This window comes from Pogoniulus pusillus, chromosome 30 (assembly GCF_015220805.1).
Source record: "Pogoniulus pusillus isolate bPogPus1 chromosome 30, bPogPus1.pri, whole genome shotgun sequence".
Lineage (NCBI taxonomy): Eukaryota > Metazoa > Chordata > Aves > Piciformes > Lybiidae > Pogoniulus > Pogoniulus pusillus.
In genome coordinates, this window is record NC_087293.1 from 16,830,212 (window position 1) to 16,853,706 (window position 23,495).

The 23,495-nt window shown below is 52.0% G+C and overlaps 3 protein-coding genes across 4 annotated transcripts in view; 2 read left to right on the forward strand and 1 right to left on the reverse strand.

The window, feature by feature from the left end:
* Window positions 1-39, reverse strand: part of CHCHD10 (coiled-coil-helix-coiled-coil-helix domain containing 10) — a 123,308-nt gene extending 123,269 nt beyond the window's left edge. The window contains exon 1 of the mRNA XM_064168298.1: window positions 36-39. The gene's annotated coding sequence lies outside the window, so the exon portion shown is untranslated. The remainder of the gene's footprint in view (window positions 1-35) is intronic.
* A 5,934-nt stretch (window positions 40-5,973) lies between these two features.
* On the forward strand, window positions 5,974-8,507 carry MIF (macrophage migration inhibitory factor). Its single transcript, XM_064168558.1, has 3 exons — window positions 5,974-6,184; window positions 7,279-7,451; window positions 8,246-8,507. The coding sequence occupies exons 1-3, from the start codon at window positions 6,077-6,079 to the stop codon at window positions 8,310-8,312; spliced, it is 348 nt and encodes a 115-aa protein (XP_064024628.1). The 5' UTR covers window positions 5,974-6,076; the 3' UTR covers window positions 8,313-8,507.
* Window positions 8,508-9,569: 1,062 nt separating this feature from the next.
* On the forward strand, window positions 9,570-22,851 carry DDX51 (DEAD-box helicase 51). 2 transcript variants are annotated; one of them, XM_064168483.1, is made up of 16 exons: window positions 9,570-9,621; window positions 9,819-10,207; window positions 10,570-10,814; window positions 10,940-11,090; window positions 11,501-11,646; window positions 12,660-12,731; window positions 13,826-13,932; window positions 14,317-14,425; window positions 15,222-15,367; window positions 16,134-16,332; window positions 17,356-17,471; window positions 17,564-17,680; window positions 18,788-18,889; window positions 19,553-19,616; window positions 20,451-20,585; window positions 21,287-22,851. In XM_064168483.1, the coding sequence occupies exons 1-16, from the start codon at window positions 9,599-9,601 to the stop codon at window positions 21,380-21,382; spliced, it is 2,217 nt and encodes a 738-aa protein (XP_064024553.1). In that variant the 5' UTR covers window positions 9,570-9,598; the 3' UTR covers window positions 21,383-22,851. The 2 variants fall into 2 exon arrangements, with proteins under 2 accessions (XP_064024553.1, XP_064024554.1); XM_064168484.1 differs by having other exon boundaries at window positions 21,356-22,851.
* Window positions 22,852-23,495: the final 644 nt, after the last annotated feature.

The following is a 23,495-nucleotide window of genomic DNA, read 5'->3' on the forward strand; positions in this document are numbered from 1 at the left end:
CTGAAGGGAGCTACAAGAAGGCTGCAGAGGGATAGGGCCGGGGCGATGGTTTGGAACAAGAGAATAGCAGATTTAGATTGGACATTAGGAATAAGTTCTAGACCAGGAAGGTGCTGGAACACTGCAACAGGTTGCCCAGGGAGGTCGCTAAGACCCCATCCTTGGAGATATTCAAGGTCAGGCTGGACAAGGCTCTGAGCAACTTGTTCTAATGGAGGATGTCCCTGCTCACTGCAGCAGGGTCTGGAGTAGATGATCTCTGGAGGTCCCTTCCAACCCAAACCATTCTATGATTTTTGCTACTCATTGAAGATTCATTAATACTACACACTGAAGTTTCTCTCCTCACGGATGGAACTATCATTGAGTTTGTTTCTTAATGCTTTGACATGAAATATGCCCTGAAAACTGATATGCACAATCAGCCTTTATTTCTGGATGTCACTGTTGCAGTGGCAGCTTTAGGGGTAAGCTGCAGAAAGGGCTCCATTTTTCGCATGGGCTGGGAGTTGGAGTTCATAGAAAAGCTCTTAAATCACAGAACTGGGCATAAACATACCCTTCAGCTTCAGCACAAAGATCAACAAACCTTTTCTTTTATCCCCATCAGCATTTTTTACCTGCTTTCCACACAGACATCAACCAGTTTCATCAAACATGTAAGAAATGAACCTCTGCAAAAGGTGACCAAAGTTAGCTATCTTGGGGGACAGTCAGAAGAATCTTTCAGGCTTGCATAAACCTTGCCTCCACAGAAAGCAGCTTTAGCTGTAAGTGGGAGTAAGATTATTTTTGCCTCCCAACAGATGAAGTAAAATAATAAAATTCTGACGTGTTCTCTTAGAATAAAACTAAATAAAACAAAGCAAGAGCAAAAGCAAAGCAAAATAAACCCCAACAAAATGGAAACAAACTAACAAACCAAACCCAAACCCCAACATTTTTGCTCAGTCTAGCAAGCAAACAAGCACTTGCTGCTGAGGAGGTGGGGGTGTCTGCTACTGGGTCTTGCATAACAGCTCCTGCATATAAAGCTGGAGGCCAGGGCTGGGATGCAGCTGGAACAGGTTTGTGCAGCTGCGTGGAAGGGATATGTAACGGGACTGAGAAGTATAGAGGGAACAACAAAGAGACTTTTTGAAGAGGACATGCAAGCTCTTCGTGACAAAGGAGGCAATAGGAAGGGGAGAGTGTCTTAGTTTTAAGATAGAAAGAAGGAAAGGATTAGGGTGGGCTGGAATGCAGAGCTTTCCTCTCACAGGAAACAGTGCTACTTGGAAAAATAGGGATTTTTATTTTTAATCAAATGGTTGCTTGGGTTTTTTTCTCTTCCAACATCTTCAGACTGCTCTAAGAATAAAATAATGCTGGTTAATGCTTCAGCTTAATGTTTATTTCCTTATCTTGAACAAACTGCTCCCATGGTAGCTGGTAAAGGCCTATGCGTACCTGTGTTTGGCATAAAGCTGAGCAGAGAGTGTCTAGCCAGAGGACAACTGGGACAAGCAAGCAGTACCTCAGCAAGATCTCCTTGGCTGATGCTGTGCTGTGATGGTGTGATCCACTTTACACTCAGACAAGCTGTAGATGACAGCCAAAACTAATGACCCAGACAACTCCTCATACTCAGGCTAGCTTCTTTTAGCAAGAGGGTTAATTGCTGCTGAGTTCCACTGATGCGCTGCTAACAAACGTGGGTAAGAACAGAACAGAAGCCAGATGGATGCCAGAGGAACTGATCCCTGGATTCCCCCGTGTGTAGATCTGACACTGTGTATTAGCAGCAGGGAAAATTGCAGGCTGGTCATTAATATTAACATAGATACTTTTTTCTCTTTGCCCTGCTATGAAGAACAAAAGTAGGATTAGGCTGTATTTTGTTTAATGAGGGGGATGTTGATTCAGTCCTGTGCTGTGTCAGTTCCCATTTACCTCAGCAGGGAAGACTGCAGCAGGAGTCGCTGAGGTGCAAAATCTCTCTGGAACGCAGGGCAGCAGCAATCACAGAATGTTAGGGATTGGAAGAGACCTCTAAAGATCATCCAGTCCCACTCCCCTGCCAGAGCAGAATCACCTACAGTAGGTCACAAAGGAATGTATCTGTCATAACCTGGTGTCCCAAGCCAACCCTGGGCAGCAGGGACAGGCATAGTCCAAGTCCCTCAGTGGTGCCTGTCTATATAATACAGTCCACACAAACCATCTTCCCTACCCCATGAGTCCCAAAGTCATTTCCAATACAACCCACGATGGTAGGGGCCTTGAACCAATCCTTTTGGGTTTAATGATTCTGGAACAGTTTGGTGGTCTGGTTGGAGTCTTCTTTCACCTCAGCTGGGCCTCATCAGTAGCGGCGATGGAGTGATGTAACATTTTTTTAACAGTAACATCTTCAGAGCAATCTGTTCTGCAGAGTCACTGTGGATGAGTCTTCCTGGTCCAACACACTGGGATCAAGCAAATCATGCCACTTGAGGGGCATGGATCTCTGCCACAGAGTAACTTCTGAACAAGGTGAAACTATTTGTGGTTTAGTAGTGGTGAAAAGCACCTCTGAGTGGTGTCCTGCTGAACAAACAGTTGAAAATAATCACCTGAGAAGTGAGCTCACATGGCAACTCATCTGACATGACCTTCCACAGACTGTTAGAACCATTCATCCCAACTTGTCTCTTGCTTCTGTTACCTTTCTGCTTGAAGAGGCTAAACGCCAAGTCCACAGAGCAAGTCTCCAGTTAGAGACAGGAAAGGAGCAATTGCATGAGCTGCAAAGCCAATGCCCAGGAGATGTAAAATACTCTTAGTGAAAATGACACAGGCTCAGGCACTGTGTGGGCACAGATCTTACATGTGCAAAAGCCCAGGTACACACAGGATTACCTGATGTTACCAAATTGACAGCCTAAGTGTACCAACACTTCCCTACTGCCTGTGGGGCACAAAAGGGGGTCTGCTACCAAAAGTTCCCACTTACATAAGAGCATTTCTAGCCCTTTTCTTGAAGGTACATCTATCTGCTGCAGAAATGACTGTAAATAAAATACAGCACCCTAAGAGGTCCTTAAGACAAGAAAGAGAAAACACCAGGAACTCCAGAATGCAAGTGAGCAAAGCATTGAAGTGTGGGGATGGGCAGAGAGAACAGAATGTGAGGACTACGAAGTGTAAAGCCCTGGGGGTCAGCCTGCAGCACTCTGCTCTCAGCAGCTAACAGTGTCAGTCTCCCCTTTCAGAATCTGTGTCAGCTTCTTTGAGACCAGTGCTGGCAATGTAGGCTGGAACAACATCACCTTTGCTTGAGGTGCCCTCAGGTGACAACAGCTCGTTCCTGAAGCCCCACTGCAGTGTTTGAGTATTGCAGCTCTAGCCGTGTTACCTGTGTTTGTAGTGCTGCCTCAGCCACTGCCACCCAGTGCTGCCTTAACATTGTGCCTGCTGCTTAAACAAAAGCAAAAATCCAGCAGAAGCCTTAGTGTTGGGACTCCCTTGTTATTCTGGAAGGCCTTGTGGCTGAAACAGAAGGTGCCTTCTCCAAAAGCTTCACAGAAGCTTGTTTATGTTTGTTTGTTTGATTGATTTTTAAACAGGTTAGTATTTTGTGTACAGATGAACACTCCACTTGGAGGTCTTTGCCCTGTTTGTGCTCAACAACCTGGCCAAATTCAAACAGAATCTTAACCTGATTTCAAAATACATTGAAGCCAACACACGTGGCTATCAATGTGGCATACAGGCCTCCCTACAAAAGAAGGAAAGAGATTTAAAATGGATGGATTGCAGTCCAGGTCATCCTTGGATCTAACACTACTTGGACCTCTATCTGCTTCGCAGAAAAACCTGTGCTGTGAGATCTCCCAGGGCTTAGGATAGGCAGAGAGGAGAGTAAGTGGAAAAACCCACTGCTCACTGTTCTGCCCTCCCCTTTTCATCCATTGAACAATTTGCAGTGACAGTGAAGATCAGAGCACAGCTCAAAATGAGGCAGAGGCACAGTGAGCCATTCCCGGAGGCCAAAGTCATGAATTATTTACAAAAGGAAGATTTCCACATATTCATTATTCAAGCCCTGGGTCAAATAAGAGTATTTGCTTCTGAATTAAAATAGAAAGACTGAGTACAAATCTGTTTCCTGAATCTCTGAAATTAGATGCATTGTAACTTTTGAGGGGAGAGCAAGCTCATGTCACCCCTGATCTGAGCTCCATTTTGTCCCCATCACAGCTTCACTTTTCAGCCACAGCCTTTACACACAAGCCTGCACCTCAACCTCCAACCAAAACCTGCAACCTGCAAATATAAAAGCTGCAATAGTGAATCAAAGCAACAGAGCAAAACTGGTTGTCTAAATCCAGAATATCTTATCAAAGATTGGTCACTCCTCCTACAGCCTTGTGGGGCTGCCCAGCTGAGAAAGGGAGATATGATACGAGGTAGGCAACCTTTTAGCTTGCAGTGAATGGCTACAAAGCCCCTAAAACAGCAGGACCTTTGATGAGGAGGCAGTTCCCTTCTCTAGAAGCTCTTCACTGAGCTACCTCCCCAAGAATACTGCCTGTTCTTGGAGCCCCAGCACCAGCATTATCAGATGTTCTTAGTGGGTGAGAGGAGTAAGTGGTACTACACAATGGCAGAGGGCTGACAATGTTAGTTCTGGACAGCACTGTTAATAGCACACAACCCCCCCACGCTTCAGTCCTGCTGGCTCTCAGTGTCACAGCCTGTGCCACTTCATCCCCATACAATACTATCCCTTGTCACTTCATTTAAGGCTCTGTTCAACCGTGTAACATGCATAGAATCATACAATCACAGAAACAACCAGATTGGAAGAGACCTCCAAGCTCATCCAGTCCAACCGAGCACCCAGCCCTGGCCAATCAATCAGACCATGGCACTAAGTGCCCCAGACAGGCTCTGCTTCAACACCTCCAGGCACGGCGACTCCACCACCTCCCTGGGCAGCCCATTCCAATGCCAATCACTCTCTCTGCCAACAACTTCCTCCTAACATCCAGCCTGACCCTACCCTGGCACAGCTTGAGGTTGTGTCCCCTTGTTTTGTTGCTGGTTGCCTGGGAGAAGAGCCCAATACTACCTGGCTGCAGCCTCCCTTCAGGTAGTTGCAGACAGCAACGAGCTCTGCCCTGAGCCTCCTCTTCTCCATGCTAAACACCTCCAGCTCCCTCAGCCTCTCCTCATAGGGCACATACAGTCAGCCACACATGCATACAGGAGCAGCAGTGCTGAAACTTTGTTAAACTGGCAGACGCTCTATTTTTGTGTGTAAACCGTCTGCGTGGAGCAGGCTCTGGACCTGATTTTCTTTAGCCTTCCTCTGAGTCATTTCAAGTCACCGCGGGGTGGGGAGTTGTGCCCTCTGCAGCCTACGTGCATCTCAGCACACAGCATACGGCTCATCTCTGAGGCTGCCTCTCACCTCCGAATAGACACGCACCAGTTCCTTTCTAAGCAAAAAAGTCACTTCTGCCTTTTCTGATAGAAAAATACGGCAGGAACGTGAGGATGCTGAGGCACCTCCCTCTGAACTCAACCAAAAAACCTTAGAGAATAACTAACGTGGCAGCAAGTCAGATGCTTCTGCTTGCATCGTGCTAAAGCAATGCAGACAGTTAAAACAACCCCCCCAAAGCACATACACATGCCTTTATTTTGCAAAAGAGAGGGGAAAAGTCCTATCTGAGCAAGGACTAACACTGCAACTGCCCAGCCAGTGCCCGTAGCCCGCAAAAGCCCGTCAGAGTGCTGCAGCCGTAGAGCCACTTGCGCTGACATCAGGCAATGCCTGCACCTCTCACAGCTGTAGGACTCCATTCCTACAACATACCCTCCAACACCGCTCAAGGGTAGCAAGAGAAGCGGCGAGTAACGGCCGCAAGCGCTGCGCACCGAGGCGGCACTGCCCCACCCCCGCGTCCTCCCCGCCGGGCGCGGCCCCTTTAAGGCCGGCGCGGCCCCGCGCACTAAAAGCGCCGCGCTCGCCGCCCAGCCGCACTCCGCCGCTGCCGCCAGCTCTGCCGCGTAGCTCCGTTCCGCCGCCGGCCCCACCGCCGCCACCATGCCCATGTTCGCCATTCACACCAACGTCTGCAAGGACGCCGTGCCCGAAAGCTTGCTGGGCGACCTCACCCAGCAGCTGGCCAAGGCCACCGGGAAGCCCGCGCAGGTGAGGGCAGGCGGCGGGGCCCGAGGCGCAGGGCCGCGGCCCGGCGGGAGCAGGGCGAGCCACGTGAGCGGCGGCCGGCGGAGGGGCGGCTGGGCCGGTGCCGGGGGTAGGCCCCCATGGGGCGGCCGCGGGCATGTGCCCGTTCTCCCACTTGCCCGGGATGGAGGGGCCACGACCGCCGGGGGCAGCATCTGCGGCACAACGTGGCCGCGGCCCCCACGGCATCAGGGGAAGGGGTTTTGCCCATTCCCCTCCGACGCCCGCGGCCCGTAGCGGCGGCAGGCCTCCCCCTCCTCCGTCTGTCCGCAGCCCGCGCCTAGGCCGTGCGGCTTCCCGCGGCCATCGGCCCGGCAGCAGCCTGGCCCGCAGGAACCCCGGTGTGCCGCTAGCTGCAGTGCCGGAGACGTGACCACTTGTGTCTGGGAGCTGAGATTGCAGCCGTAGAGCCGTGCCGGCGGCATGCCTGGGGAAGGGGATGGTTTGTGCCATGCCGGCGGCATGCCTGGGGAAGGGGATGGCTTCTGCCGTGCCGGCAAACCTCTGGCAAAGCGAAGTTGCAAATACCGAGCTCTCCGGGCTGCTTTCGCCCTCCCAGCTACTCCCGGTTATCCCAGGATCCAATAAAGCCCTTCCTGGGGCAGACTGCTGCAGCCCGAGCCCGATAAAGCAGAATTAAGAGCTGTAGAAGCCCAGTGACTCAGTGATTTGAGGGTGTGGATTTTGGCAAGCAAGTAACAGTTTTAAGGCCTTTATCTACAGCCGTGTGCTCTTAGCGCCGTGGAGCAGCGATGCTGCTGCAGGCAGAAGTACCCATGTCACCTGTAGCTTTGCACAAAGACAGCCTTGGTTTCTGAAGCCAAGAACCTGGCTGAGGGGATCCCTGCAGCAGGCGCTGCCCTGCCACCTGTGTGGGCTGCAGTGCCTTGGGCCCTTAATGCTTCCCCAGAGCCTGGGAGGGGGCAGCACTGGCAAGCAGCGTGCTCACGCCCTGGGGCACCACACAGCACACAACTAAGCTGTGGTTAAAGTTGGTACCTGAAGCAGGTTTGCATCAGGAGAGGTGAGCTCTGCAGTAACCATTTATTCTACCACAGTACATCGCTGTGCACATCATACCTGATCAGATGATGTCCTTCGGGGGCTCCACCGACCCCTGCGCGCTCTGCAGCCTCTACAGCATCGGCAAAATCGGGGGGCAGCAGAACAAGAGTTACACCAAGCTCCTGTGTGATCTGATCTCCAAGCACTTGCACGTATCTGCAGACAGGTGAGACTGGGACAGGACCTTTATTCATCTGGCTTTTGGAAGCTGCTTAGAAAAGTCTGTTTAAAAAAGCCAGGAGTAAGTCCATGTGTTTTGAGGAAATACAACGCAGTCACTTGCAGTGGTTGTATCCAGTCAAGAGTCGATGCCTACATCTTTCCCTTGAGAGGGCTGCTGGCTTTCAAGAGCAGGGAACAATACCAGAGCACTGACAGGTTGCACAGTGTCTCTTTTGTCTCTGAGGTCTTGTCTCATCCTCTGGTAGGTGATGGGAAGATGAAAGCACAAGAAGCAGGCTGGAACTAGAAGACAAAGTAGAAACCAGCAGGCTCTTAACAGCTTCAGAGGCTGCAGAGCCTTGGGAGAGATCAAGGTGTGAGCAGTGAAGGTGGAGAAGAACCTGGTGCCACTGACTACTGTGGCTGGAAGGGTGAAGCACAGAGCTGGCCCTGAGGGCTTGTTTGAGTTTCATAAGGTTGCCTGTTGTGAAGGGCTGCAGCGCTCTGAAACAAAAAGGGTTGATCTCCGGAAATCCTTGACAGGCTGCAGACCAGAAACTGTCTGGTGTCTGGGCAGTTCCTGGCTGGAGAAGAGCTGCTTGTTTTCAAAAGGGCAAAAAGTGCCAGGAGCTGTGAGAGATAGTCACTCTTCAGAGGCCCTCCCAGAGGGGTTAGCTAGATTTCACCAAACATGAAGCTTGACATTTCTCTGAGGAATGGGAAGCACTGTCCCGTATTGATGTCCTTTTTCTCTCCTAATAAGATCAATGTTTATGTCTTCCTGTGCCTCTTTTGCAGGGTGTACATCAACTACTTTGACATGAACGCTGCCAACGTGGGCTGGAATGGCTCCACCTTTGCATAGAGCTCTCCTGTCTGAAGATGCTGCTCCTGGACCCACCCTCATCCTGTCCCTCAGCAGAGACCACTGCACAGATGTCCCTGTGTTGCATTTTGTGCACTCTCACAGATCGATGGCTCTTTACTAGTGTGTTTAAATATTGCTGCTTCAACATTCCTGTTTTCTCTGTATAGAAAACAAATAAAGATTTAGAAGTAAGCTGTCTGCTGTAGGCTTTGGCAGCCTGGGGGTGGAGTTTTCACTCGGGTTACTGAAGCCAACAGAAGCAATGCTTTGGGTTTGCTGTTTCTCACACAGCATTTCACAGTACAGTTGGTGGGTGGCAGATATCTGACAGCAGTCCAGGCTGACACTTGGTTCGGTTTTGTTTTTTACCTTGCTGGGCTCTAGGAGCTGTAGGTACCTTCAGGGCTTCTTGTGGCTCTAAGCTGTGCAGCCCTGCCCTGGCAGGGGGGCTGGACCAGATCTTTCCAGGTCCCCTCCAGTCCCTGGCACTCTGATTTCTTTGGCTGCTCCACTGTCAAAGAAGTCCTTGGGCCTGCTCTTTAGGAGCCTTTCTTGTAGCCAGGTGCCAGTCGTGGGGCCAAGTATGGAAGGAGTGCTTTAGCTCCCCGAGTTGCAGTGCTGCTGTGCCTCTTGCTTATGCAGGTTTCCTTCAGGTAAGGATGGCACTCAAGTGCCGTGGGACCTGAGCCGCGGCTGGCAGCGCTGTGGTAGGTCTCTGAGTGCTGGCTGCTGGCCTGCCCCTGCAGGCATGTTGGGCTCTGCTTCGGGCCAGGTTTCTATAGTGGGGGTCTCGGGTGGGTGGTGGTGTGCGCTAGAGGCACTTCCCTCCCCTCGGCTTTTTCTTACCGCCGCCTTCCCGCCTCAGCGCTCCCCGCGGCCCGTTCCCGCCTCAGCGCTCCCCGCGGCCCGTTCCCGCCTCAGCGCTCCCCGCGGCCCGTTCCCGCCTCAGCGCTCCCCGCGGCCCGTTCCCGCCTCAGCGCTCCCCGCGGCCCGTTCCCGCCTCAGCGCTCCCCGCGGCCCGTTCCCGCCTCAGCGCTCCCCGCGGCCCGTTCCCGCCTCAGCGCTCCCCGCGGCCCGTTCCCGCCTCAGCGCTCCCCGCGGCCCGTTCCCGCCTCAGCGCTCCCCGCGGCCCGTTCCCTCCAGCCGTTCCCGCCGCAGCCGCCAGGCGGCGCCCTCGCGCCCGCGCTCCTTCTGGAGCCTTCCGCTGGCGCCGGGCGCGCCCCGTGACGTCACCTCCGTGCGCCCCGTGACGCCACCGGTGCGCCCGGCGGCGCGGCGCGGCCATGGCGCTGTTCCGCATCCGCAGGTAGCTGCCGCCCGCTCCCTGCCGCCCGCTCCCTGCCGTCCGCTCCGGCCGTGGGGCAGGGCCCTGGGCCTCGGGCTGGCTGCGGGAGCTGCGTCCTCCTGCGGCACAGGCTCGAAAAGGGGGTGCCGTGGCTGGAGGGGCCGCGTGGCGGAGGCAGGCGGCTTGCGCCTGAGGAGATTTTGTCTCTGCGCTTTCAGGTATGGGGAAGAAGAGGAGGGGAGCGAGGCGGAGGACCGGGCTCGGGTCCTGCTGGAGCGGCTGCGGCAGCAGGCGAGGGCCCGGCAGCTGAAGAGGCAGCAGGAGGCCCAGCCCGAGGGAGGAGAAGACGAGCTGTGCGGGGGAACCGGCCAGGGGGACGCGGGGCAGAGCCCTGAGGGTAAACCCGGGGAAGGAGCAAGAAAGAGGAAAGGGGAGAGCGAAGAAGAGGCCTGTGCGCAAGGGCAGAAGAAGCTAAAGAAGAAACAGCAGCATCGTAGCTCTTCTGAAGGAAGGGAGGATGCTGAGGAGGCGGCAGATGGCAGCACCTCCTCGAAGAAGAGAGAAACCAGGAAAAAACCCCAAGTGCCCCAAGAGAGAGCTGAAGCAGGTAGCGATAAACTGGGGTCGGTTTGGCTAATGGTTCTCCACAGGGAAGCAGATGCAAGGTCCCCTTTAAATAACTTGCCAGATTCGTTTGATGGTAAAGTTTGGTTTTCTCTGCTCAGTGTGCTCCCCAAATAGTTCATTTATTCTAGGGGAAAGCTCCATGTAGCAAAATTCTAGTGTCAGGGAAGGGTGGAGGTATGCATCAGTTGCCTCTGTACTGACAGGGAAATGTTTGGCCTTTGCACTTGGAGTTAGGAGGAGAGAGAAGCTTGCAAGCTGTAGCTGAAGTCCATCACCAGAACATCTTCTCTGTCCCTTTTCTGCAGCACTTTCTGACCTGCAGCTCTCTTATCCATATTCCAGATTCTGAAGGTGACATCCAACAACAAGGAAACAAAAGCAACCTTAAAAATAAGTATTTTAAGAGGAAAAATGAGAATGAAGAAACAGAGGGAGCTGAAACAAGAGAGAAAGAGGAGAGTGAAAGAGCTGAAGGAAGTCAAAGTGCAGAGGAGGAGCTGTCCCTAGCAGCCTCTGAGGAGGAGGCAGATCCTCCACCCTCCAGTTTGATGGTGCTTGGAGACTATGACATAAAGCCAGTGCAGAAGGTAACTCATTTGCCTGAGGTTTGATGTTGGTGAGGAGGGAATGTGCATCCTGCCAGCTTATTTTATGTGTGGTATTGTCAGACTGACAGCAGAAACGTTTGCTATGACCCTTTCCTCCACCTCAGGTTCAGCCCTTTTTACCACAGTGGCTTGCTCAACCCAAGCTAGTGAAGAAACGTATCAAGGACAACCTAGTTCCAATTGGAGATGTCCCAGGAGTTCATCCTTGGCTGTTGAAGAAGCTGAAAATGAATGGGATAGAGTCTTTTTTCCCAGGTACCTTGCTGGGACTTGTTTCTTTCTGAACTGGCTGAGACAATTCCTGCAGTCTCTTGCTGTGTGTTTGATGTAGTCAGTGACACTCAACACAGGACAGAAACCAGCCTAATGCATCACAGTGATTGCCAGAAGGATTTAGGTTGGAAGGGGCCTCAAAGCTCCTCCAGTTCCAACCCCCTGCTGTAGGCAGGGACACCTCCCACTAGAGCAGGTTGCTTAAGGCCTCAGCCAGCCAGGCCTTGAACACCTCCAGCCACAGCATCTGGGCTTGATTTTTGTGTCTCCTCCTCTCTTAATTCTGTAGCAATACCAGCACAGATGTGGAAGTGCTTACTGTGTAGTTGCTCTCCTGGATGCAGTGGGTTTGGTGCAGGTAACTCTGCAGGTGATGTTTGCTCTCATTCCAGTTCAGGCAGAGGTGATTCCTGCTGTTCTGCAGAGTGCATCCAGCGGGTACCTGCTGGGGCGAGGAGGCTACCGCCCCAAGGACATCTGTGTCTCAGCACCCACAGGCAGTGGTAAAACCCTGGCTTTTGTCATCCCCATAGTGCAGGTGAGTTTACCTTCGTGTAAGGAAGGCTGGGGAGAGACTGTTTGCAAGGTCTTGTAACGACAGGCTGAGGAGGAATGGATTTAAACTGACAGAGGGGAGATTGAAACTGGATGTTAGGAAGAAGCTCTTTGCAGTGAGGGTGGTGAGACACTGGCACAGGTTGCCCAGGGAGATTGTGGAGCACAGAAGCACAGAATGGGATCAAAGCTCAAAGCCCTGCCCGCATCAAAGATCACATTGGGTGCTTCTGTGCTCCACAACCATCCTGGAGGTGTTCAAGGCCTGGCTGGCTGAGGCCTTAAGCAACCTGTTCTAGTGGGAGGTGTCCCTGCCTACAGCAGGGGGTTGGAACTGGATGAGCTTTGAGGTCCCTTCCAACGTAAACCACTGTGATATATAACTGCAGGGAAAGTGCTGAGGCTGCTTCTATTCAAGCAGAAGTAGATCAGAAAGCTGAGGAGTTTGTGGATGCAACGCAGCAGATTTTTAGCTCAGAGCTGTGTGATTGCCTTTGGTCTTAGCTGCTTCATGAGGAGTTGGGAGGGTGGAGGGGAGTAAAATAGAAGTATAAAACTCTGTGAGGATGTCTCAGGCCTGCTGGGATCCCAGAGAGCCCAAAGGGCCTCCTTTAGGATCCTCAGAGGGTCACCAGGGCATTAACTTTGCTCAGTACTTTCCTATTGTGGCCATTATTCTTGTTAGGCAATGTTGGCACTCTCCAGAGTGCTTCACAGGGCTGCAACCCAGGCAGGAGCTGTTTCCATGCAACAGGAGTTTCAGGTGCAAAAGTTCCTTCTTGTCCCAGCTGGCTGTACTTGTGCCTGGGACAAGAAGGTACCAGATTATCACCTCACTGCTCCAGCATGCAAGACCAGAGGGCAGCAGCCTGTCCCAGCTCACTGCATTGTAGTTAAGAGCACAGTGCTGGCTGGGGCTGACACTGCATGCAGCCCAGGAGGGTCTGCACCACCACACCCCTGCTCTGGAGACTCACTTGGCCTTTGTCTTGGCAGGTTCTGCTAGATCGAGTAGTGTGCCAGGTACGGGCTCTGGTGGTTCTGCCCACCAAAGAGCTGGCACAGCAGGTAAGTGGTTCTTCACCTCCTCTCTGAGCAGAACTAGGCTGTTGGTGGACAGAAGTGTGACTGTGAGCCAGCAGTGTGCCCTTGTGGCCAAGGAGGCCAGTGGATCCTGGGGTGCCTTAGAAGGGCTGCGGTTAGTAGAGTGAGAGAGCTTCTCCTGCCCCTTTACTCGGTGCTACTGAGGCCACATCTAGAATATTGTGCCCAGTTCTAGGCCCTTCAGGTTAAGAAGGACCTCAAGGAACTGTGTGAAAGAGCCCAGCCCAAACCCACAAAACTGCAGCAGGCAGTGGAACATCTCCTGTGAGGCCAGGCTGAGGAAGCTGGGACTGCTTGGAGCAGAGGAGCCTGAGGGCTGCCCTCATTGCTGTGATAAAGATGTGCAGGGCAGTGTGGGGAGGATGCAGCCAGGCTCTGCTCAGGGGTGGCCAGGGACAGCACAAGGGGCACTGGGGGCACACTGGAGCAGAGAAGGCTCCATGGGAACAGAAGGGAAAACTTGTTCCCTGTGAGGGTGCTGGAACCCTGGAGACCTTCCAAGCCCACCTGGGTGCTGCTGCTCTGGCAGCGGGGGTGGCCTGGATGATCTCTGTAGGTCCCTTCCAGCCCCTGGCATTCACTCTCTACAACTACCTGAAGGGAGGTTGTAGCCAGATGGGGTTGGTCTCTCCTACCAGGCACCCAAAGACAGAACAAGAGGACACAGCCTCAAGCTGTGCCAGGGCAGGTTTAGGGTGGATGTTAGGAAGAAGCTCTTCACAGCAAGAGTGATTGGCATTGGGATGGGCTGCCCGGGGAGGTGGTGGAGTGCCCATCCCTGGAGGTGTTTGAAAGGAGGCTTCATGAGGCACTTAGTGCCAGGGGTTAGTTAATTAGCAAGGTTAGATGATAGGTTGGGCTTGATGATTCTAGAGGTCTCCTCCCACGTGGTTCATTCAGTGATTCTGTGACCTGGGCTGAGGGAGAGGCTGCTGCAGTCAGTGCCTTGCTTGGCTGTGGTGTGGAGCAGGTTGAGGGCTGCTGGGTTTGATGTTGTTAAGGTAGCAAGAAGCACTTAGCAGGCTGTGTAGGCGGTAACAGAACTTCCCTCTGTGCAGGTGAGTAAAGTCTTCAACGTCTACACTGATGGGACGAGCCTGAAGGTCGTTCTGATTACTGGCCAGAAAGCTTTTGCCAAGGAGCAGGAGATGCTTGTCCAGAAGAGGTAGGTGAAAAGGAAGGTCTTTGATAAGGTTTACAGAAGCTGTGAACTGCTCAGGCTCAGGAAGCAGAGGTCAGGAGGCAGGCTGTTGCATCACACCGTCCTGCAGTCACAGCTGTCAGTGGTGTGCTTCTGTGCCAGACCAATGATTCTTACAGGAGTTTGCTGCAAGATTTTAGGAGCAGTGCAGACTGACTTGTTGGGTTTCAGCTGAGAGGTTAGTGTCCAGCACAGCCTTCGCCTGCTTTCCACAGGCAGCTGCCTCTGAGTTGTTCTATTTCTCAGTTCATTCAGTAGCAGGAAAACCTTAAGCTGTGCTGAGCAGGCATCTCTGTTACCATGCTTTGTGTGGGGAGAGACTGCCTGATGGGCTGTTTGTTGCTTCAGAGTGACAGGTTACTGCAGCCTGGCTGACATCATTGTGGCCACGCCCGGGCGGCTCACAGACCACATCAGCCAGACCCCCGGGTTCAGCCTGGCACAGCTGCGCTTCCTGGTGAGTCCACTCCACCCCTCTGCATCTCCCTCTGAGTGCAGGGCCCACGACAGCTCTAATTCTTGCTTGGTGCTTCAGATGGATCTCTGCTGGAGCTGGTGAGTGGGCCTGGTCTACACTCCAGGTTGCTCTGGCTGTGGTCTCAAGATGAGATTTGTAAATTCACAGAACGGAGTAGGTTGGAAGGGACCTTCAAGGTCATCCAGTTCCAGCCCCCTGCCATGGGCAGGGACACCTCCCACCAGCACAGGTTGCTCAAGGCCTCATCCAGCCTGGCCTTAAACACCTCCAGGAAGGGGACATCCACAGCCTCCCTGGGCAGCCTGTGCCAGTGTCTCACCACCCTCACTGCCAAGAATTTCTTCCTAATTCCCAGTCCCAATCTGCCCTCCTCAAGCTTTTATTCCAGCTCATGACACACAAGCACCCACCTACTACCTCTTCTCTTTTAGTCTCTTGCAAGGACAAACCCGAGAGCAAAGCCTTTAAAACCAGGGTAAATTATCAGACCGCAGCAGACTGCTGTGTGGGAGTCTGTGCAGAGATTCAGTTGCCATCTTTGGGATGTAGGGATTTTTATCCCTCATTTGGAGACGTGGATTGAATTCAGTGCAGGTTAACTTGTGTGTGTCTTCAATGTCAGGCTGGCTACCCAGTCACTTAAAAGCAAAACTGACTTTTGGGGTGGAAACTTTTTTGTTCATTTGATTTTTGGTAGCATTTCAAAAGGAAAATAAAAGGTGCCTAATGCTGGACAGTACTGGACAAGTAGTAGCTTTCATCCTTCTGCATCCAGGTCATAGATGAAGCTGACAGGATGATTGATGACATGCACCAGAACTGTCTGAACCAGATTGTCAAGGCTGCATTCCAGACAGGAAACGACTCTAGCTCCAGCATGCTTTTTCAGAGGACCAAACCAGGGCCTCTAACAGCAGCCAGGTAGGTTGGCAAATGCATTTCTTTGAGCTGGTAGCACAGACACCAGCGTGTAGCTGTTGCTGTGCTGCTTCACAGGCCTCCCATAAGCTCTCCCAAAGCTTGCTTGCTCTGAGAACTGCCTGCCAAAGCAAGGAGATGCTTCCTCAGAGCTTGAAAAAAGCAGGCAGTGAATGGCTGATGCCAAAGGATGTCTGTTAGACTAAAGCCCAAGTGTTAATCTTCCTCAAGCTGTCCCTAAGCAGGTGAAAGGAGCACCAAAAGAATGCAGAGATGCTGCTCACCTGTGGTTCCTTTGCACAGTAACTGCAGCAATGCCCTCTGGCAGGCTGAGTAATGGATTTGAAGGCAAAGCCTTGGGATTAACTATCTGCACTGCTGTTTTCATACAGCGTGGTAGAAATGTGTCAGCAGCACTGGTGACCAGGGAAGGAAGTAGCTGGGGTGCAGGGATGTGTGATGGGGTAACAGATACAGGTTGTGCAGTTGGCTGAGAGTGGTGATCAGTTCCGACTGATCTATGAACTCCACCACAAAACTATGAACTCCACCACAAAACTATGAACTCCACCACAAAACTATGAACTCCACCACAAAACTATGAACTCCACCACAAAACAAGTGGAAAAGAGCCTATAGGAAAGGCCCAGGGCAGGAAAAGGACATCAGAAAGAGTTAATTGCTTCCCTCCTAACATCATCTGAAAGTACTTGTGGTGGAACTGCTTTGCCCCATCCTCAAAGCTCAGTTTCCCTGTGCTCTGTTTCAGCTCCTGCTCTCCTCAGATACCCTTACAGAAACTGCTGTTTTCAGCTACACTGACCCAGGACCCTGAGAAGCTGCAGCAGCTGGATTTATTCCTGCCTTGCCTCTTCACATCTGTCTACTCTGAGCAAAAAACACTTGGAGATGGACCAGAGACTGAGCAGGATTCCAACAGCAAATACACACTCCCCGAGGAGCTCTCGGTACAACCTGAGTTCTCTTGGCTATAAACTGTTCTTGAAGATTGTTTAGCTGTGGAGCATTAGTTAGGGTCTGACCCTGCTAACAAGAATGTCTTCCCTGTGGCAACTTGTGCTGGGCAAAAGTGGCTTTGGGATTATTGATGACCCAGAGAGCTCTAACTTTGTGCATTTGTTTCCATGATCCTTAGGGTTCATTTGGTTATGACTGGATTTGTTTTAACTACATTCCCTTGGTGCAGAGTTAAGTTTCCCAGCAATGGGGACTTGAGAGACAAAGTGATAGTAATGCAGTAGCCTTTGTCAGCTGTACTCAGAGCATCAGTTTGAAGGCATGTATAAGGTCATAGAATGGTCTGGGTTGGAAGGGACCTCCAGAGGGCATCCAGGCCAACCCCCTGCACTCAGCAGGGACATCCTCCACTAGAACAGGTTGCTCAGAGTCTTGTCCAGCCTGACCTTGAATATCTCCAGGGATAGGGCCTCAACTGCCTCCCTGGGCAACCTGTTGCAGTGTTCCAGCACCCTCCTGGTGCAGAACTTGTTCCTCACATCCAATCTCAATCTGCTCTGCTCTCCTTTCAAGCCATTGCCCCTGGTCCTGTCCCTGCAGTGCCTCTGCAGCCTGCTTGTAGCCCTCTTCAGGTGCTGTAGATAGAGGTCACTCTGTAGACCAGAAAGTGGAGCACATTCTTACTTGCTGTGGAGAAGTGAGAACCCATGAACAACTTGGATCTTACATCTCCACCTTGTCTGGTATCCTCCCAGCCTGTAACTGTGACTTACTCTGCGTGACCTGCTGTAGGTGATCCTGCTCTGGCAGGACAGTTGGACTGGATGAGCTTTGGAGGTCCCTTCCAATCCCTGGCATTCTGTGATTCTAACAAGGGTGGCATTCTGGGATCTGATTTTGCTGCTCAGTCAGTTGTAAAACTTGCCTGAGTGGGTCACAGGTAGTGGGGTCAAGAGCAGATAGGCTTGGCAGAAGTCATTTCTCTCTCTGACTGTCTCCTCTGTTGGCTGCAGCAACATTATGTGCCTTGTGACCTGAACTCCAAGCCTTTGATCCTCCTGCATTTCATGCTGAGAATGAAATTCACCCGAGTGCTGTGCTTTACCAACTCCAGGGAGGCTTCTCACAGGTGAATGTATCGCTGAGGGCACTGCAGGAGTGAGCTGCCAAGTGATGTTATGGAGGTCATGAACTTGCTGCTTCTCTCCCATTTACCTACAGGTTGTTCCTGCTGGTTCAGGCCTTTGGTGGGGTCCCTGTGGCTGAATTTTCTTCTCGGCTATCTCCAAGCGAGCGGCAGAGAACCATGAGGGAATTTGAACAAGGGAAGATACAACTGTGAGCATCTAAAATGAGTTTCCTGCCTCTCTTCCAGCACAGGCTGTTTCCAGTGTGAAAAGTGAGGTAGAACCAGGAGCACAGTTAAATGGGGTCTTTTTCTGCAGTCAGAGTGGGTGTGAGACTTGGACCTGTGGCTTGAATTGTTTACCCCAGCTGCGATTTGGCTTGCTCCAGTCTAGCTGTGATTGTGATGTCTCTCTTTTACTTTATAATAAGCAGGAAATGGAACTGCTTTGGGCAGTTCTTCAGGCTCAATGTGTGTGCTTGGCATCTGGTGCTTGCTGCAAGAAAATGATGCCAGTGCTAGAACTGGAGATTAGGAGGAAATTCTTTGCAGTCAGGGTAATGAGACCCTGGACCAGGTTGCCCAGGGAAGTCATGGATGCTCTCTCTGTGGAGGTGTGCAAGATGAGGTTGGATGAGGCCTTGGGCAATGTGGTCCAGTGGAAGGACCCTATGAGGAGAGGCTGAGGGAGCTGGGGTTGTTTAGCCTGAAGAAGAGGAGGCTCAGGGGGGAACTCATTGCTGTCTACAACTACCTGAAGGGAGGCTGTAGCCAGGTGGGAGTTGTCTCTTCTCCCAGACAACCAGCAACAGAACAAGGGGACACAGTCTCAAGATGTGCCAGGGGAGGTGTGAGCTGGATGTTAGGAAGAAGTTGTTGGCAGAGAGAGTGATTGGCATTGGAATGGGCTGCCCAGGGAGGTGGTGGAGTCCACATCCCTGGAGGTGTTGAAGCCAAGCCTGGCTGAGGCACTTAGTGCCATGGTCTCGTTGACAGGCTAGAGCTGGTGCTAGTCTGGATTGTATGATCTTAGAGGTCTCTTCCAACCTGCTTGATTCTATGATTCTAAGGTGTCCCTGCTTGTGGCAGTAGGCTTGGAACTAGATGATTTTTTAAGTCCCCCTCCAATCTCAGCCAATCTGTGAACATGTCAGTAGCTTCTCCAGCGCAGCAGTTGGTGCCCAGCCTGCAGGGATGCAGAGCTGTGGTGCCCCAGGTCAGAGGCTGGCTGCCTAGAGATGAGCGTGGGTCATGCTGTGCACACTTGTGTGTGTCATGCCAGAGGTGTCACTGGAAAATTGCTCTGCATTTCCAACCAGGTTGATCAGCACAGATGCCACTGCCCGAGGGATTGATGTGAAGGAGGTGAACTATGTCATCAACTACGACGCGCCGCAGTACATCAGGACCTATGTTCACCGGTAAGGTCACCGGGAGGCACGGGGAGGTGCCTGGGAAACCCATAGCAAAGGTGACAGGTACTTAAAGGAGTTGGGACCTTTGGGTTTCTTGCTTTGTTACTTTAATAGCATTGCCATCAAAATGAAGCCCTTAGCGTGACTGGGGTCATGCAGTGTTTGAACACCCTGTTAGAGAAAAGGTTTGACAGGAGCTAGGAATACTCTCCTGGAGTGCTGGCTTCCTAGGTGGCCAGGAAACTGCAGTGGCTCAGCTGTGAGTGAGCCGTGCAAGTGTCCAGGCTCTTCTCAGTGCTGTTCAATGACAGCACAAGGGCAGTGGTGGAAGCTGAGGCAGAGGAAGTTTCATTTAAAGATGAGGAGGAATTTTTTCACTGTGAGAGTGACAGAGCCCTGGAACAGGCAGCTCAGGGAGGTTGTGGAGTCTCCCTCTGGAGATATTCAAGACCTGCCTGGATGTGTTCCTGTGTGATCTGCTCTAGGAGATCCTGCTGTGGCAGGGGGCTTGGACAGGCTGAGCCCCTGACATTCTGTGATTCTGTCACACATAGCTAGTCCAAAAAATTGGGATCAGACCTGGTTAAATGTGGAAAATTTCAGAAGCAGACTCTTGGAGCCAGTACTGGCAGTGGCTGTGAGGCTTAACTGGCAATGTTTCTGTTTCAGAGTTGGAAGAACAGCTCGTGCAGGGAAAGTGGGCACTGCCTTCAGCTTGGTGCTTAGGATCCAGGTGTGTGGCTGCTGCGGGATGGATTCGTTGGGTACGGATGCACACAGGGGCATAAGGAAGATGAAATCCACACCAGCTCCTGCCTTCTCCAGTCAGCTGAGCTTTGCACTCAGAAACTTCACTGATTTCTTCAGCAGGCAGCACTCGCCACAGTGTACTCATTTTCTAGCTGATCAGCCATGGGCTGGCTCTTCTCCCCCTTTACTCTGCTCTCCTGAGACCTCACCTGGAGTTCTGTGTACAGTTCTGGAGCCCCCAGCACAAGAAGGACACTCTGTTAGAGTGAGTCCAGAGGAGGCTACCAAGGTGCTCAGAGGGCTTCAGCAGCTCTGCTATGAAAGCAGGCTGAGAGAATTTGGGCTCTGCAGCCTTGAGAAGAGAAGGCTTCAAGGAGACACTGGAGTGGCCTTCCAGGATCTGAAGAGGGCTACAGGAAGGCTGGGGAAGAAGTACTGACAAGGTCTTGTAATGACAGGATGAGGAGGAATGGGTTTGAACTGGCAGAGGGGAGATTGAAACTGGATGTTAGGAAGAAGTTCTTTGCAGTGAGAGTGGTGAAACACTGGCACAGGTTGCCCAGGGCAGTTGTGGAGCACAGAATCACCCAGTGTGATCAAAGCTCAAAGCCCTGCCCTCATCAAAGATCACATTGGGTGATTCTGTGCTCCACAACCTTCCTGGAGGTGTTCAGGACCAGGCTGGATGAGGCCTTGAGAGACCTGTTCTAGTGGAAGGAGTCCCTGCCTAAGGCAGGGGGTTGGAACTGGCTGAGCTTTGAGATCCCTTCTAACCTAACCCATACTGTGGTTCTCCTGTGTCTGCTGTGCTACGCAGGAGCGAAGGTTCCTGCGGATGTTGGGGGATGCTGGCATCCAGGACATCAAGAGGCAGACAGTGAAGGGCAACTCCTTAAAGCCGTTGGTGCAGCAGTATGAAGAAGCTCTCTGTAAGCTCGAGAAGACAGTCAAGGTAATTGAAATGGGGAAGAGAAGGAAATGCATAACTCCTGGAGTTCATTGCAGCTCGTGACTAGCACAAGAATTAGTTCTTTTAATGGAGGCATTTTGAAGCCATTGTGAAATATGGGTGGGGAGGGTAGGAAGATGTTTTCATTTAAAAGAAGGGTAGGTGTTGTCCCTGGAGCTCTTCAGGATATCTAGATGTGGTGCCTGGGGATGTGGTTTAGTGGTGGTCTTAGCAACATTAGGTTTGTGGTTGGACTCTATTAAGGGTCTTTGTCAAACTAAACGATTCTGTGCTCTGGTGATGTTTATATTCCTGTTCTGCCTCTATCTCTGGCACTGGGATTTTGGCAGCTACCCAGAGGAAGTCAAAGCCCAGAGGTTAAGTGACTGTTTTCATTGTCATTTCAGTTTTAAGTCTGTAACTTAGGGGCATGCTGACTTAGAAGTAAGGTATCCCAAGCCAGGGGAGCATTTGCTGCAGGCCTTCCTCTCTGCAGCAGTGGGAAGGTTGAGAGCCTTCAGACTAAAGCAGGGTACCCAGACGAGGGATCCATTGCAGGCTTTCCTGTACTGTGTGACCTGGGCCAGTGTTCTGCTAATCTGAGGATGCCTGTTGAGCATCTCCCCTTGAAAAAGGATGATTCTGACCTGTGGAGTAGGAATGTTTGAGAAGTGGGGAACAAAGTATTATTAAATTGTCCCCAGAGTCCCTTCTGTGTGACCCCTGAGACAGGGAGGAGCATCTTCAGTCACCTCACCTTCCATTTTGAACAGAACGAGAGAGCTCAGAAACGAGCCTGAAGGAGAGGAAGCTGAGAAGAGTGTCCTGTGGCTCCAGAGCTGCTCGCTGGCAGAGGTCAGGGGCTGCCACCCAGCGCAGAAGATCTGAGCGGACTCACCGGTTGTGTCTGGGATCTTAGCGTATTCAAGTGAGCAATTCTGGGCTGCATTTCCCTTCCAAGGACACTGCAAGCAGAGTTCAGGTGTGGTTTAAAAAAAGAAGTTTTGAGATACTCCTATCTGGAAGAGAACTTTGCATCCTGTCAGCTGGCACCTGGAAAGCTACCCCCAGGGGCAAGAGGAGCCACAACACAGCTGTGGGGCATGGGCCCAAGGGAACTGATGGTCTCTGGGGGTCAGGGCTGTGCCCTTCTTGCCTTTGGACAGGGCCAGCTCCTGCCTCAGGCTTGCTGCACAAGCAGCTCTCTCTGCAAATGCACAGAGACCTGTTCAGTGCCTCTGGTCTGGCTGAAGAGCTGCTGCAGGCTCAAGGAACTGCAACTTTTAAAGAACTGCTCTGTGGTTTTATAACTATGTCTGATGAAGAGCTCTGCTGAGAGGGCTGGAGGAGGTGTTAAAAATCTTTTTCACTTCTGCGCTCTTGTGCCTTTCTTGTCATCTCCTTGCCTACCTTGGTCCCTTCCCCCATTCAGTGCCAGTGGTAGTGTTAAAATTGAGCCACCAAAAACTCAGAGATAAGCTTGAGGAGTTTTATTTTGGCAAGCAAGGAGCAGCGCTGGGCGCAGGGGAGGTCAGCTCCGCAGCTGCGCACTGCACACATGCAGCTGCAGGAGTTTTATTTCCCACTCACACGTTCACAGAGCAGTTCAGTGCATAATCAGACACTTCCCGAGGGGGTTGTGGTTTTTCCTGGAACGGTTGCACATGCCTGCTCATCCTCCTGGGGGTCTCTCTGGTGGTCGTGAGGCTGAAGTAACGACTCTTCCTCAGGTGTCTTTGTGACTCAGCTATGTGCGTCTGTGCAGTCACCTGCTTTACGGTCTCTTATCTACCATGCCGATGGCGTTTTCTGTTGCCGTTGGTCCCTAGCCTTGCTCAGCTCTGGCACACCCCTGCTTTGTTCATGTCCCCTATTCACAGCACTTTGTTATCACTGGTAGGTTTCAACGCCTCCAGCTTAGCTCTGACACACCCTGCTCTGCCGTTCTCATAGTGACATTTTCTCACATTCTTACATTCTGCTTTGCCATTCTCTTATTTTTCACAGTAGCAGCTGGTTGGCTTGGTTGGCTGGTGTTAATGCAGACAAACCTGGTGTGCAGTGTGAATATACTAGAGTCAGCACACAGCCACTGCCAGCCACAGATCTGCCTGGCACAGCACACTGCTACTTCTAGCTGCCCCTGACAGAAGGTTTAAGAGCTGCCATGTAGCTGCAGCCTTGCAGCTATCCTCCAGGACCTTCAGCAGGAAACAGTTCAGCTCTGGCTCATTGTTTTGTAAACCAAAATAAAGACACAACAGCGTTAGCAGAGCTTTACTGGAGCAAAGGGAAGGGCTGGGAGCCTGGGAGGGATGGGTGTCAGATGGGTGTCAGAGGGAGGTTGCACCTTGTAAAGCAAGGAGCTAAGTGGGGCTGCTTTAGAGCAGTGCAGCAGCTGCTGCCTTCCTGCTCTGTGCCTACCTCTTCTGGTGCCTGGACTGGCTCTAGTAGAAGCAAAGTCCTCTTGTGCAAGAGCTGTGAGCAAACCAAGGAGCTACCTTTTGTGCACCTACATCCCATCAGCCCAGCTTTGCTGAGGGAACTGGTGCTGCTCAGCCTGCACAGAAGCAGGCTCAGGGGAGACCTCACTCCCTACATCACCTTGCAAAGAGGTTGTAGTGAGGTGGGGGTCAGTCTTTTGTCTCTAGTAACAAGCAATAGGACAAGAGGAAGCAGCCTCAAGTTGGGCCAGGGGAGGTTTAGGGTGGATATTAGGAAATATTTCTCCAACTAGAGAGTTAGGAGGCATCGGGAGACGCTGCCCAGGGAATTGGTGGAGTCGCTGTCCCTGCAGGGAGTTAAAAGCTGTGTAGATGTGGTGCTGAGGGGCACGGGTGGTGGTGACCTGGCAGCGCTGCAGTAAGGGTTAGGTTGGGCTTGCAGATCTCGAAGGTGTTTCCCAACCTGAAC

Excerpts from the sequence above, each read along its gene's own strand:
- MIF (XM_064168558.1), top strand. The coding sequence starts at position 6,077 with ATGCCCATGTTCGCCATTCACACCAACGTCTGCAAGGACGCCGTGCCC. Across the intron at positions 6,185-7,278 it reads CCACCGGGAAGCCCGCGCAG|TACATCGCTGTGCACATCAT; the intron begins GTGAGGGCAGGC and ends ATTCTACCACAG. Across the intron at positions 7,452-8,245 it reads TTGCACGTATCTGCAGACAG|GGTGTACATCAACTACTTTG; the intron begins GTGAGACTGGGA and ends CCTCTTTTGCAG.
- DDX51 (XM_064168483.1), top strand. The coding sequence starts at position 9,599 with ATGGCGCTGTTCCGCATCCGCAG. Across the intron at positions 18,890-19,552 it reads ATCAGGACCTATGTTCACCG|AGTTGGAAGAACAGCTCGTG; the intron begins GTAAGGTCACCG and ends TTTCTGTTTCAG. Across the intron at positions 20,586-21,286 it reads AGCTCGAGAAGACAGTCAAG|AGTCCCTTCTGTGTGACCCC; the intron begins GTAATTGAAATG and ends AATTGTCCCCAG.